This window comes from Elephas maximus, chromosome 7 (genome assembly GCF_024166365.1).
Source record: "Elephas maximus indicus isolate mEleMax1 chromosome 7, mEleMax1 primary haplotype, whole genome shotgun sequence".
Taxonomy (NCBI): Eukaryota; Metazoa; Chordata; class Mammalia; order Proboscidea; family Elephantidae; genus Elephas; species Elephas maximus.
The window spans coordinates 47,706,702-47,721,712 of NC_064825.1; the positions used below are offsets into that span (position 1 = coordinate 47,706,702).

A 15,011-nucleotide genomic window follows, 5' to 3' on the forward strand; every position below is an offset into this window, starting at 1 on the left:
ATTAAGTAAATTTAAATATCTACATATAGAATAATTACCTAATCAATTATAAAGATGACTGAGAGTTAGTGGTGCAGAGAAGGCTGGGGAAAAATAATTCAAATCCAGCAACGTATTTCTAATCACTAAACTTTTAGAAGCCTTAATTCTCTAGGTGATTCCCAGACAATTTGTTTGAAAACATCAAAAATACAATGATATGGATACAGTCTGAACCTTTCCCAAAAGCAAATGTTCTCCAACTAGGAAGTACCCCCTTATTGGCCTAAGTTACAGTTTTTTTCTGGAATACCTTACAGAATGAAAGCAATAAACGATAATATCAGCTACATGTAATTAGAGGAGCCTTGCAAGACAAGGAAAAATAATATAAGCTATTATGATTAAGGGCACTTGTTCAACATGCCAAGAGTAACTCTCTTGGTGGCCAGTTATTGCAGCACGTGTGTGAAAGGCCTTGTGAGCTACATTTTCACATCTGAAATGGCAGCTGAAAGGAGTTCTTAGTTGAGGTTTACTCTACTTCCATTATAGTTACCCAATCTAACCCAGCAGAATATAAGGTAGCGTGGGATAAAGACAGGCTCTGCATTGTAAATAAGAAAACCAAACCACATCAGGTGCCATAAAGTGGAGTCGATTCCTACTCACGGTGACTCCATGAGCTGCAGAGCAGAACTATGCTCCTCACCAAGCATTCTTTAATTTCATTATCAATTTAAGAAAATGAACGTCACAATAATTTGTATACTCTACCTTTCTCAGACTTTCATATTCTTCACGAAGCTCCCCAGGCTTGCTTAATTTGATTGGTGCTCTGAATATAAACTCTGGAGGAAAGGAAAAAGAAAACACTTTTTAACGGGCCTTTCTAGGAAGGAACATTTTCCCACTGCTCCCCACACATTATAAACCACATGAAAAACTGTGGCCATTTTAATTTGCATATTCATTCATTTAACAAATATTTACTAAAGGTTACAAACCAGGGACTGTTCTAAGCACTGGGAGAAGCACTGAAGAAATAAAGTCCTTGCTCTCATGGAGTTTACAATTTTGTGGAGGGAAACTGATAATAAGTGTGTATATGATACAACTGGTAGTACTAAGTGCTATGGAGGAAGATAAAATGTAGGGTGGAGGAAAAAGGTTATTTTGTATAGGGTGGTCTGGAAGAGCCTCACTGATAGAGCAACATGTCAAAAGACCTAAAGGAAAAACTGTATCTAAAGCTATTAGTTCAAAGTTACCAAGTAACATTTTAAATGAGTTAAAAGTTTTATTCCTAGTACCCTATTTTTCTATTTCTTTCTTAACACTGACAGCAAAATATTTCCTAAAATCAGGTCATATCAACTCATTTTTATCCTCAAAAACCTTTAGTGGTTTCAATCAGCCTATAGAATAAAGTCAAAATTCTTCAACAAGTCATACAAGGTTCTCCAGAGACTGATCACAACTTTATCTTTCTAAAGCACTGTTACCTCTCTCCACCTACGACTATCCCGGTACTATACATATGCCATGTATTTTTAAGGCTTTTTGCTGTTTTCTCAGCTGAAATTCTGTCTTCTCCCCTTCTCTGTTTATATTTTTATATTGGAGACATTCGGGCACACAATACACGTTGGGTACATAACAATAAACAGATGACAATGATTAAACAACAGGAATAAAATATAAGCCCTAAATCAAAAAAAGGGGGGGGAGTACACACTTCTGACTCCTTAGGTACATAACATTTCTATATACCCTTGGAATCAACTCAACAGCAGCAGATTTTTTGGTTTTGCTATGTATATTTAGTGGTCTAAATATAGTGTTGATTTTAAGATTAATAACTCTACGGAGCCCTGGTGATGCAATGGTTAAGAGCTCAGCTGCTAACCTAAAAGTTGGCATTTCAAATCCACCAGCTGCTCCTTGGAAACCCCATAGGGCAGTTCTACTCTGTCCTATAGTATAGGTTGCCATGAGTAGGAATCGACTCGATGGCAAACAGTTTAATAACTCTACATCCCATTAAGGTTGGTAAATATTTGTTTTAGATAAGAAGTAGGTGACTCAAAAAGTTGCCTTTTGTCCTTGTTCAACTGTCTCAACTATGTTAGAAAGTAAGACTCTTACTTAGTATACCTGAGGAATGTGGAAAGATACTTAGAAGCATTGGACCTAATGCAAAAAACAGTCACTTGAAGCTCTACTGAGTACTACAGAATTATTAGCCTCTGGGTTTGAGAGGTAAACATTCCATCACCTTAACCCACTTGAAAAAAAAAAAGTCCTGATGATTCTTTTAGCCATGTCCCTTAAGCATATTTCAATTACGAACAAATAATGTTTAAAATTAGACGCTTTAAAATTAAAATTAATAATGGTAATGAACACTGAATCACTACAATGAATAAAACAGCTAACATTTAAAGAGCGTATACCAAACCAAACCCACTGCTGTCAAGTCAATTCTGACTCATAGTGACCCTACACAACAGAGTAGAACTGCCCCCAAAGGGTTGCCAAGGAGCTGCTGGTGGATTTGAACTATTGACCTTTTGGAAAGCAGCCGGATGGATCGGATGGATTGCTTAACCACTGCATTAAAAAAAAAAAAAAAAAAAAAGCTAAATGTTACACACATATCGCATTTTTACGCAAATAACATGCGCCTTGCCAACCACTCCCTCCCCCATGAGGTATTTTCATAAGCCCTCCATGCCAATTTTTTTCTACCTGAGGAATGAAGGCTACAGACTAGATAACTTCTAAAGTTAATGATCTGGTAACAACATTTTTATTTTCCTTTCATTTCCCACTCAGTAGGTTTCTTTAAATTCTGAAAAACTCAAAGTTTAATACTATGAGTAAAATGCTATTATGACTGTAAACTTAGAGTAAGCTATAACATCAAAATGATTTATTTGAAACTTTGTGAAACACAGCGTTTCAATCTACGTGGACTATATGAGAAACTGACCAGAAAAAGGCCAGAAAAATGAAAATCTCCCTTTTTAATTAAACCCTTTCACAATGTCTCTTAAAGCCGAATGGAGGGCATGCATACATTCAACATTACTAATTATACTAAGACACTTATCATTATTAATCTCTCAGGTTCCCTGTTTTTAATAAAGAACAAATAATCATTTGCAATAAAACGGTTTCTGTCTTCTGACATGGAACTTTGCTTTTCTTGTCTCTTTATTTCCCTGCACCTTCCAAAGGTCACATGTCAACTTCCTCCACCCCAAAAGAGGAAACTGTGGTTGAAACGCCTGTAGTACTATCACAAAAGGAGAGCAACAAGAAGTCAAGTTAGAACCAGAAACGGCAACACCATCCTTCTTAGTCCAGAGGAGTCAGGCGCAAACCCAACCAAGTCCTCCATCAGCTTTTACAGGGATTTCCAAGTGTTTCAGTAGCACAGAAACGATCACTCACCTTTCCTTCACCTCACAGAAAACAAACTCTAGAAATTGCGGTAGGTGTCATTGAGATGCTGAATATCTTGACACCTGTAAATGAATCCAATGGTTGAAGTATTTTCATGATGCCTGTCCTCTGATTACTACTTTGTTTAACAGGAAAAGAAACTAAGAATATGATGCCCTAAGAATGACACACACTTGTGACCAGTGACTTAAGCTGAGTATTGCATTTAGCCTAATATGAATTGTGGGAACAACTACACTTCCCTGAAGGTACTTCCTTAAAGGTCCTTCCTGAATAAGGATTGTCTGTGGGGTGGGGTAACTGGTTATTAATAAAAGCAAACAGAAATTCATAGAATGCAACGAGAATGAAAATACTTCCTATCAAAACCTCTGGGACACAGCAAAAGCAGTGCTCAGAGGTCAATTCATATCGATAAATGCACACATACAAAAAGAAGAAAGAGCCAAAATCAGAGAACTGTCCCTACAACTTGAAGAAATAGAAAGTGAGCAACAAAAGAATCCATCAGGCACCAGAAGAAAACAAATAACAAAAATTAGAGCTGAACTAAATGAATTAGAGAACAGAAAAACAATCAAAAGAATGAACAAAGCCAAAAGCTGGTTCTTTGAAAAAATTAACAAAATTGATAAACCATTGGCCAGACTGACTAAAAAAATACAGGAAAGGAAACAAATAACCCGAATAAGAAAAGAGATGGGCCACATCACAACAGACCCAACTGAAATTAAAAGAATCATATCAGATTATTATGAAAAATTGTACTCTAACAAATTTGCAAACCTAGAAGAAATGGATAAATTCCTGGAAAAACACTACCTACCTAAACTAACACAATCAGAAGTAGAACAACTAAATAGACACATAACAAAAAAAGAGATTCAAATGGTAATCAAAAAACTCCCAACAAAAAAAAGCCCTGGCCCAGATGGCTTTACTGCAGAGTTTTACCAAACTTTCAGAGAAGGGTTAACACCACTACTACGAAAGGTATTTCAAAGCAAAGAAAATGATGCAATACTACCTAACTCATTCTATGAAGCCACCATTTCCCTGATACCAAAACCAGGTAAAGACATCACAAAAAAAGAAAATTACAGACCTATATCCCTCATGAACATAGATGCAAAAATCCTCAACAAAATTCTAGCCAATAGAATTCAACAACATATCAAAAAATTAATCCACCATGACCAAGTGTGAATTATACCAGGTATGCAAGGCTGGTTTAGTATTAGAGAAACCATTAATGTAATCCACCATATAAATAAAAATAAAGACAAAAACCACATGATCTTAGCAATTGATGCAGAAAAGGCATTTGACAAAGTCCAACAACCATTTATCATAAAAACTGTCAGCAAAATAGGAATTGAAGGAAAATTCCTCCACATAATAAAGGGCATCTATACAAAGCCAACAGCCAACATCACTCTAAATGGAGAGAGCCTGAACGCATTTCCCTTGAGAACGGGAACCAGACAAGGATGCCCTTTATCACCGCTCTTATTCAACGTTCTGCTAGAGGTCCTAGGCAGAGCAATTAGGCTAGAAAAAGAAATAAAGGGCATCCAGATTGGCAAGAAGGAAGTAAAATTATCTCTATCTGCAGAAAACATGATCTTATACACAGAAAACCCTAAGGAATCCTCCAGAAAACTACTGAAACTAATAGAAGAGTTTGGCAGAGTCTCAGGTTATAAGAGAAACATACAAAAATCACTTGGATTCCTCTACATCAACAAAAAGAACATCGAAGAGGAAATCACCAAATCAATACCATTCACAGTAGCCCCCAAGAAGATAAAATACTTAGGAATAAATCTTAGCAAACATGTAAAACACCTATACAAAGAAAACTACAAAGTACTACTACAAGAAACTAAAATGGACCCAATGAAGTGGAAAAACATACCTTGCTCATGGATAGGAAGACTTAACATAGTAAAAACGTCTATTCTACCAAAAGCCATCTGTACATACAATGCACTTCCGATCCAAATTCCAATGATATTTTTTAATGTGATGGAGAAACAAATCACCAACTTCATATGGAAGGGAAAAAAGCCTCAGATAAGTAAAGCATTACTGAAAAAGAAGAAGAAAGTGGGAGGCCTCACTCTACCTGACTTCAGAACCTATTATACAGCCGCAGTAGTCAAAACAGCCTGGTACTGGTACAACAACAGGCACATAGACCAATGGAACAGAATTGAGAACCCAGATATAAATCCATTCACGTATGAGCAGCTGATATTTGACAAAGGCCCAGTGTCAGTTAATTGGGGAAAAGATAGTCTTTTTAACAAATGGTGCTGGCATAACTGGATATCCATTTGCAAAAAAATGAAACAGGACCCATATCTCACACCATGCACAAAAACTAACTCCAAGTGGATCAAAGACCTAAACATAAAGACTAAAACGATAAAGATCATGGAAGAAAAAATAGGGACAACCTTAGGAGCCCTAATACAAGGCATAAACAGAATACAAAACATTACCAAAAATGACAAAGAGAAACCAGATAACTGGGAGCTCCTAAAAATCAAACACCTATGCTCATCTAAAGACTTCACCAAAAGAGTAAAAAGACCACCTACAGACTAGGAAAGAATTTTCAACTATGACATCTCCAACCAGCGCCTGATCTCTAAAATCTATATGATTCTGTCAAAACTCAACCACAAAAAGACAAACAACCCAATCAAGAAGTGGGCAAAGGATATGAACACACACTTCACTAAAGAAGATATTCAGGCAGCTAACAGATACATGAGGAAATGCTCTCGATCATTAGCCATTAGAGAAATGCAAATGAAAACTACGATGAGATTCCATCTCACTCCAACAAGGCTGGCATTAATCCAAAAAACACAATAAATGTTGGAGAGGCTGCGGAGAGATTGGAACTCTTATACACTGCTGGTGGGAATGTAAAATGGTACAACCACTTTGGAAATCTATCTGGCGTTATCTTAAACAGTTAGAAATAGAACTACCATACAACCCAGAAATCCCACTCCTCGGAATATACCCTAGAGAAATAAGAGCCTTCACACAAACAGATGTATGCACACCCATGTTTATTGCAGCTCTGTTTACAATAGCAAAAAGCTGGAAGCAACCAAGGTGTCCATCAACGGATGAATGGGTAAATAAATTGTGGTATGTTCACACAATGGAATACTACTCATCGATAAAGAACAGTGACGAATCTGTGAAACATTTCATAACATGGAGGAACCTGGAAGGCATTATGCTGAGCGAAATTAGTCAGAGGCAAAAGGACAAATATTGTATAAGACCACTATTATAAGACCTTGAGAAATAGTATAAACTGAGAAGAACACATACTTTTGTGTTTACGAGGGGGGGAGGGAGGGAGGGTGGGAGAGGGTTTTTTACTGATTAGTTAGTAGATAAGAACTGCTTTAGGTGAAGGGAAGGACAATACTCAATACAGGGAAGGTCAGCTCAACTGGACTGGACCAAAAGCAAAGAAGTTTCCGGGATAAACTGAATGCTTCAAAGGTCAACGGAGCAAGGGCGGGGGTTTGGGGACTATGGCTTAAGGGGACTTCTAAGTCAACTGGCAAAATAATTCTATTATGAAAACTTTCTGCATCTCACTTGAAATGTGGCGTATGGGGTCTTAAATGCTAACAAGCGGCCATCTAAGATGCATCAATTGGTCTCAACCCACCTGGATCAAAGGAGAATGAAGAACACCAAGGTCACACGATAACTAAGAGCCCAAGAGACAGAAAGGGCCACATGAACCAGAGACCTACATCATCCTGAGACCAGAAGAACTAGTTGGTGCCCAGCCACAATCGATGACTGCCCTGACAGGGAGCACAACAGAGAACCCCTGAGGGAGCAGGAGATCAGTGGGATGCAGACCCCAAATTCTCACAAATAGACCATACTTAATGGTCTGACTGAGACTAGAGGAATCCCGGCAGTCATGGTCCCCAAACCTTCTGTTGGCCCAGGACAGGAACCATCCCCGAAGACAACTCATCAGACATGGAAGGGACTGGACAGTGGGTAGGAGAGAGATGCTGATGAAGAGTGAGCTATTTGTATCAGGTGGACACTTGAGACTGTGTTGGCATCTCCTGTCTGGAGTGGGGGTGAGAGGATAGAGAGAGTTGGAAGCTGGCAAAATTGTCACGAAAGGAGAGACTGGAAGAGCTGACTCATTAGGGGGAGAGCAAGTGGGAGTACGGAGTAAGGTGTATATAAACTTATATGTGACAGTTTGACTTGATTTGTAAACGTTCACTTGAAACTTAATAAAAGTTAATAAAAAAAAAAAAAAGGAAACAAACTACATTTTGCTATTTGTACCAAAACCCTCAGGAATTAAATGTCATTGTCAAAGCACCCACACTCAATGCAAAATTAGAAAAAGAACCTCACTCAACTGTATTGGGAAGATGCTACTCTAAAAACTCTCAAATGCAAAAGTACCCTGATACTTGGTTATGCTTGAGTTTTCACCTTGCAGGTTCAATTTCTCACCAGTACAGCGGAATGAAAAATAACTTTGGGCCTAGAGTCCCAAGACACAGATCCTAATTTGGATACTCCCACTTGCAAGCTATCTGTCTTTGGGCAAATAAAAAATCTCTTTGCACTTGAGCTTCCTCATCTGTAAGTTGGTAATTAATACAGCCATACCTCAAACCTATAAAAAAAATAATAATGAATTCGAAAGCTTTTCAACTGTTCAGCATTTGGTGAACTATTTATCACTATACAAATAGATGGTTATATTAATATCTGCTTTAAAATAGTTAACTGAGGACTATATATTTTCTTTAAACATACAGAGATAATTTTCTGTAATCAAGAGTTAGTTATACACCATTTATATTTCACTATAACATAACAGGCCATCTACACGACCTGCCCTCTGCCTCCTCCTACAGCTTCATCTCATTTCACTCCTTGCCTCATACTTTCTAACCCATAAACAGCTTATGGTTCCTCAACCAAAGTATGCTATTTATGCCTCCATGCCTCTGCCTGACATGCCCAAATCTACCATTCTGAGTCTCCACAGCCACCTTTGTACCAAGCTAGAAACAATTCCTCCTTAAAACTCTACTTAAATTTCTGCAGGACATAAAATAATCAAAGCCAAAAGATAAACTTGAAAAAAATACACATGCTATACACATAGTAGATGGCTAATTTCCACCTCTGTCACTATCACCATACCACCATCACTGCCAGGACTGGCAGTTATGTACACTTATTATGTACCAGGCTTGACTGTAAGCATTTGATTTTGTATTAACTAATCTAATCTTCAAACAATCCTATTATGGTAGGTGCTGTTACAACCACCATTTTAAAGATGAGGAAACAGAGGCACAGAGAGTTTAAGAAACTTACCCAAGCTACACTGCTGTAAATGAAAGAGTTATGATTTAAACTGAGGCACTCTGACTCCAGGGTCTATACTCTTACCCCCTATGCCTAATTACCTCTTTATGGATACAATATAGGCAATTCAATAAAAGTGCCTAACAAGCTCATGTAACAATGGGCAAGGGGCACAAACAGGCAATTTATGGAAAAATAAATTCAGATGACTTCTAAGAAAATTAAATTTGTTTAATTTCATTCATATTTCAAGATATAAAAAACCTGAAAAACAAAACACTTTTATATGTCAGATTGGCAAAGATAAAAAAAAGTGTGCTGAAGATGAGAGTTAGCAAGGGTATCCTTTATCATAAATATCACACATGTGTACAAAGATATATGTACAAGAATGTTTACTGCAGATCCCTTATAATACTAAAGAATGGAAACAATCTAAATGTCTTTCGATTAGGGACTGATTAAATAATTAGATGACTATGCACCTTACTGTTGATATATTTTTAAAAATTAAAATATATTCAAATTTTTTAAAAATCCAATTTAATCGTGGTATAATCTTATTTATGTATGTGTGTGTAGCCTTTTTTAAAAAGCTACACGCACATATGGAAGCCCTGGTGGTGTAGAGGCTAAGAGCTACGTCTGCTAAACAAAAGGTGGGCAGTTCAAATCCACTAGACACTCCCTGGAAACTCTATGGGGCAGCTCTACCCTGTCCTATAGGGTCACTATGAGTCGGAATCAACTGGACGGCAATGGGTTTGGTTTTTGGTTTACATGCACATATAATGCTACTACATAAAAAAAATATATATATACATGGAAGGATATACAAGAATCTGGTAACTATAGTTAACTCTGGAGATAAAGACCAAAAACATGGGACAGGGAACAAATTTACTTTTCACTGTTGTTAGCTGACATCAGTTGACACGTGCAGAACAGAACTGCTCCACAGGGTTTTCAAGGCTGTGGCGTTTCCAAAGGCAGATCACCAGACCTGACTTCAGAGGCACCTGTGAGTGGGTTTGAACCACCAACCTTTCAGTTAGTAGTTCAGTGCTTAACCATTTGTACCACCAGGGGCTCTATTACTTTTCACTAAATATCCATTATTACTATTGGTAATAATATGAATCTATCACTTATTTTTTTCATCATGAATCCTCTCTGTAGGAATATGACATCATCCAGAGCCTCTGCAGTTATTTATACGCAATGAATAGCATTGTAACAAAAATAACCAGGTAAACCAAGAAACCAGATCAGGAAAAAAAACAGACAATACAGAAACAGATCCTTGGTGTCCCAGTTATCAGACTTATTAAATATAGACTTTAAAGCAATTATGAATGATTTGTTGAAGAAAATATGTGACAAGATGGAGAATTTCACTAGAGAACTGGAACTTACACTGCGTATGAAAGGGTCTCCTATTTCTGTTTTTACACTTCATCTAAATGGCATGATTTTTCCTCTCAACAATCCAATCAGGACATCAACTGATTCAAGGCTGGCTGCAGTCTCTGTAAAACTTATTCTATCCTAGTTTGTAGCCCCCCAACAGTGTAACTATGAGCTTGGGGTTTTAACAAGCCTATCCTCCTTGGAAGGTCCTGAACATTTTCTTCCTCAACACTGAAGTACTGCCAAAAATTCTGCTTTGCTTTCCAGTAGCTTTCTGCTAGGCTCCTTAGCTTTTCACCCTGCACTGGGTAAGAATCCGCCAATGCCTCGAGGAAAAAAAGCAGGTGGGGGAGGGGTTCACTTCTTTGCAGCTCTCTTCTCTCTGGGAACATGGCCTGTCAAGCCCTGGTTTCCTTGGCAGCCCTGAACTCCGATTTTTTTTTTATTGCTAGGCCCATGAAATTGCTGAAAGCTCTGCTGACTGCTCTGCCTCATAATAGCTGCTCTCTCCCTTTGCCAAGAATCTACAAATGTCTCAAGTTCTGGGTGCCTTGGCAACTTACCAATGCCTTCATATTGATTTTTTTTTTTAACCAGGCTTTTCTAGTTACTCTCAGCAGGAGTTTCAGTGTGCTATAATCTACTTTGTCATAGCTAGAAGCAAAACCTACACACTCCATAACCAGTGGAAAAGATAAAGTTTATAAACCAACAATCAGGTAAAACCATTTTTAAAGTATGAGATGAAGCGTATCATAATGCAAACGCACATGCTGAAGTAAATCTGAGGGGGGAAAATGGATCAATAACGGCTGACATGATGAGGGAAAGGCTTCATGGAGAAGGTAAATTATGTTAGACATAAAGGAAAAGAACTGGCAAGAAAAAGAAAGCCAATCCTGGCAGAGGAAACTGCACAAGCAGAAGCAAAAATGAGTCTGTTGTATCTGATGGAACCAGGACAGGGTGGAGAGCAGTGGGAGATAATGGGTGATTGAAGACCTGGGACCAACTGACAAGAGGGCCTAAAAGCCTAGTACTGGAGCCTGAAGTAATTCCAGAGGCAAAACCAAAGCAAAACAAAAAACAAACTCAGTGGCGTGAGTCGATTCTGACTCATAGCAACCCTACAGGACAGAGTAGAACTGCCGCATAGAGTTTCCAAGGAGCGCCTGGCAGATTTGAACTGCCAACCCTTTGGTTAGCAGCTTTAGTGCTTAACCACTACGCCACCAGGGTTTCCATAAGTAAAAGAATCACCTGTATATTCCTGAACCTAAAGAGTATGGAAGAAGTAACACGAAATTCTTTTCTACAATTAATCTAAAAATGATTTAAAAAAAAAAGAATTGAATGGAGTTGAGGAGAGGGCAGGACGATCAATTACTGATCTAATGTCATAATAAAGACATAAGGTAAAAAGAAAGAAGTATGAAAGAAGAAATAGGTCTAACAGTATGAAATAACTGAGAGGATAAGATAGTTTTAAAGGGGCTAAAATGGTGGTAGTGAGGACAGAAATGAAGATGCTAATAAAGAGATCCTACTAGAGTCTTATCCATGCTGGCTCTGATGAGAAAGGACAGCAGAGTGAAGACGTTTGTGGGCAGCTGAGTACAGCACTGGAACTAAGGCTAACAGGGTTAGATCTACATTATTTACATATTTTTGGTTTCAATTAGAAATGTCACTAAGAGCTGTAAGAGCATATAGGCTTGGCTAAGACCTCCAAAGGAATAATCAAAGAGAAAGAAAAGAAGACTAAGGGACTTCCAAGTCAGGTAAGGAGAGATAAAGAACCAGAAAAGAATACAACGGAAAAGAATAGCCGGCACAGCAAAAACTTAAAACACAGACACATGCATACACGCACACACAAGATACTGTTTATCAACTATACCAGAGAAATCAAATTGATCTGGCTAGGAAGAAGTCCTTATTAAGAAACCCATTTGAACAATGGAAACAGTCACCAGCGATTAGGAGGTTAAAGAGGGAATGAGCGGTGATGAGATGACAAAAGTAGAGAACACTCCTTTGAGAGTCAAGATAGGGAAATACTGAAACAAAGCATGTGTGTGCTCCACATCCTAAAGAAATTCACAATCTTACAAGAGAAGAAAAAACAAACTTAGGTGAAACAACTGTAGAACATGAATAAACACATGACAAACAGTTATAAAACTGAATGTCTAAGTGCTGTATAGAATAGCAAGTGGTGGAGGTGCATAAAGGAAGACAGTACCCGAAGTACCTCTCCTGCACTGTAATGCACTTGCAGAGTTATACAGGGAACAAGAGGTCATTATTCATATTAATGCCAAGGTTACCTACTTATACTATCCACCAAACATCTGAGCAAGCACTGTCAAATGGAATCTGCTAAAGAAGTAATTTTTTATTGTGGTAAATATATATGTTTCTGTCCTTACTACCACCAGTTAAACATTCTTCATGTGTACAATTCAGTGACATTATGTTTATCACATTGTTCAACCATTATCACGATCCATTTTCAAATTTTCCCATCACCCTCAACTGAAGTTCAGTGTCCCCTAAGCAGTGAGCCCACCTTTCCCCTCCCTCCTGCCCACTCCTGGTAATGATCAAGAAATTTTGGTCTCTATACACCTGCGTATTCTAGATGTTTCATACAAGTGGAAACATACAATACTTGTCCCTTTGTGACTGACTTATTTCACTCAGCATAATGTTTTCAAGCATCATCCATGTTGTAGCAATTCAGATGAACCACAAAGCATGATCAAAACTGTGATGACTAGATAATAAATATGTTCTATTAGAGCAGGAAGTTAGTATAGGAGAGTTGTACAGGCCAGAAAGGTAGGCTGGGGTCAGATAATAGGAAACCTTCAACATCAGGATAAGGCATCTAAATTTCATCCTGTCAGCAATACTACTACTACTGTATTTAATCTTAATAATATGGTAAGACACTTAAAATACAATGACATCTAGATTATCCAGCATGGTTGCGGAATAGGGTGTTCTCTAAATCTTATGTGATAACAATGCCAAATATGGGTAGTCTCCCCCGCATACAGCATGAGGGAGCTATTGCTGGAACTTTATCAGGAATGCCTAGTCTCCTGTGTTAATCACTCAGGTAAACATTTTTTCTTAATTTAGCAGTTTACCAGCTACATGATTATCTACTGTAAGTAGAAAGATCCTGGGCTTTTGAGAGAGATTAGGTTCTATTACTTATCAGTTGTATGCCAATGGACACACTACACCCTCTATAGCCCTCAGTTTCCCCATTTCTCAAAAGAATAATAATACCTTCCTCAAATGAACTATTATGAATGAGATAATTTAATGTAATGTGCTTGGTAAAGTGATGGGTATATAGCTGATCCTAAATAAATGTTAGGTATTTCCCCATAAGGAAAGAGAAAACCACTTAATCCTCTCAGGGATAAAGATTTCTCAGAACTATACGAAATTAAAAGGAATTCAATGAAAAAATGATAGGAGAAGTTTTTCTGTATACAGTGGGGCAACTGGAAGGTACCCATGAAATTAATTGCTAAAAAATTACGGATAATATTCAAATTTCAAGTTACATGTTACTCCCTCAGCTTAAAGGATAAAACTGACTTGTACCCTGATCTGGAAAGAGTAATGGAGGGTCCTAAACAGCCTGACACTGTGTAGACTCATGGCCAGATAGTAAACACTTTAGGCTTTGCAAACTATAAGGTCTCTGTTACAACTACTCAACTCTTCTGTTGTGGTGTGAGAACAGCCAGAACAGCCATAGATAATAGGTAAATGAATAAGCATTGCTGTGTTCCAATAAAACTTTATTTACAATAAAATGGGCAGCAGGCAGGATCTGGTCTGCTGGTCATAGTTTGCTGACCCCTAGATTAGAGATAAAGAAGCTCTGATGGTGCAATGTTAAGTGCTCAGCTGCTAAACTAAAAGTTGATGGTTCAAAGCCACTCCAGCAGCTCCACAGGAGAAAGACCTGGCAATCGGCTTCCATAAAAGATTACAACTATCAGGATAAAAGATAAACATACAAAAATCAGCTGGATTCCTCTACACCAACAAAAAGAACATTGAAGAGGAAATCACCAAATCAATGCCATTTACAGTAGCCCCCAAGAAGATAAAATACTTAGGAATAAATCTTACCAGAGATGTAAAAGCCTCATACAAAGAAAACTACAGTACACTTCTGCAAGAAACCAAAAGAGACTTACATAAGTGGAAGAACATACCTTGCTCCTGGATAGGAAGACTTAACATGATAAAAATGTCTGTTCTAGCAAAAGCAATCTATACATTTAATGCAATTCTGATCCAAATCCCAGTGACATTCTTTAATGAGATGGAGAAACAAATCATCAACTTCATATGGAAGGGAAAGAAGCCCCGGATAAATAAGGCATTACTGAAAAAGAAGAACAAAGTGGGAGGCCTTAATTTACCTGATTTTAGAACCTATTATTACCGCCGCAGTAGTCAAAACAGCCTGGTACTGGTACAACAACAGATACATGGACCAATGGAACAGAATTGAGAATCCAGACATAAATCCATCCACATGTGAGCAGTTGATATTTGACAAAGGCCCAAAGCAGTTAAATGGGGAAAGACAGTCTTTTAACAAATGGTGCTGGCATAACTGGATATCCATCAGCAAAAAATGAAACAAGACCCATACCTCACTCCATGCACAAAAACTAACTCAAAATGGATCAAAGACCTAAATATAA

General features: G+C 37.9%; 1 protein-coding gene across 1 annotated transcript in view; it reads right to left on the bottom strand.

Annotated features, from left to right (window-relative positions):
• Positions 1–15,011, bottom strand: part of RNF169 (ring finger protein 169) — a 134,586-nt gene that overhangs the window by 90,018 nt on the left and 29,557 nt on the right. The window contains exon 2 of the mRNA XM_049889799.1: positions 757–830. Within this exon, the coding sequence (XP_049745756.1) occupies positions 757–830 (74 nt within the window). The remainder of the gene's footprint in view (positions 1–756; positions 831–15,011) is intronic.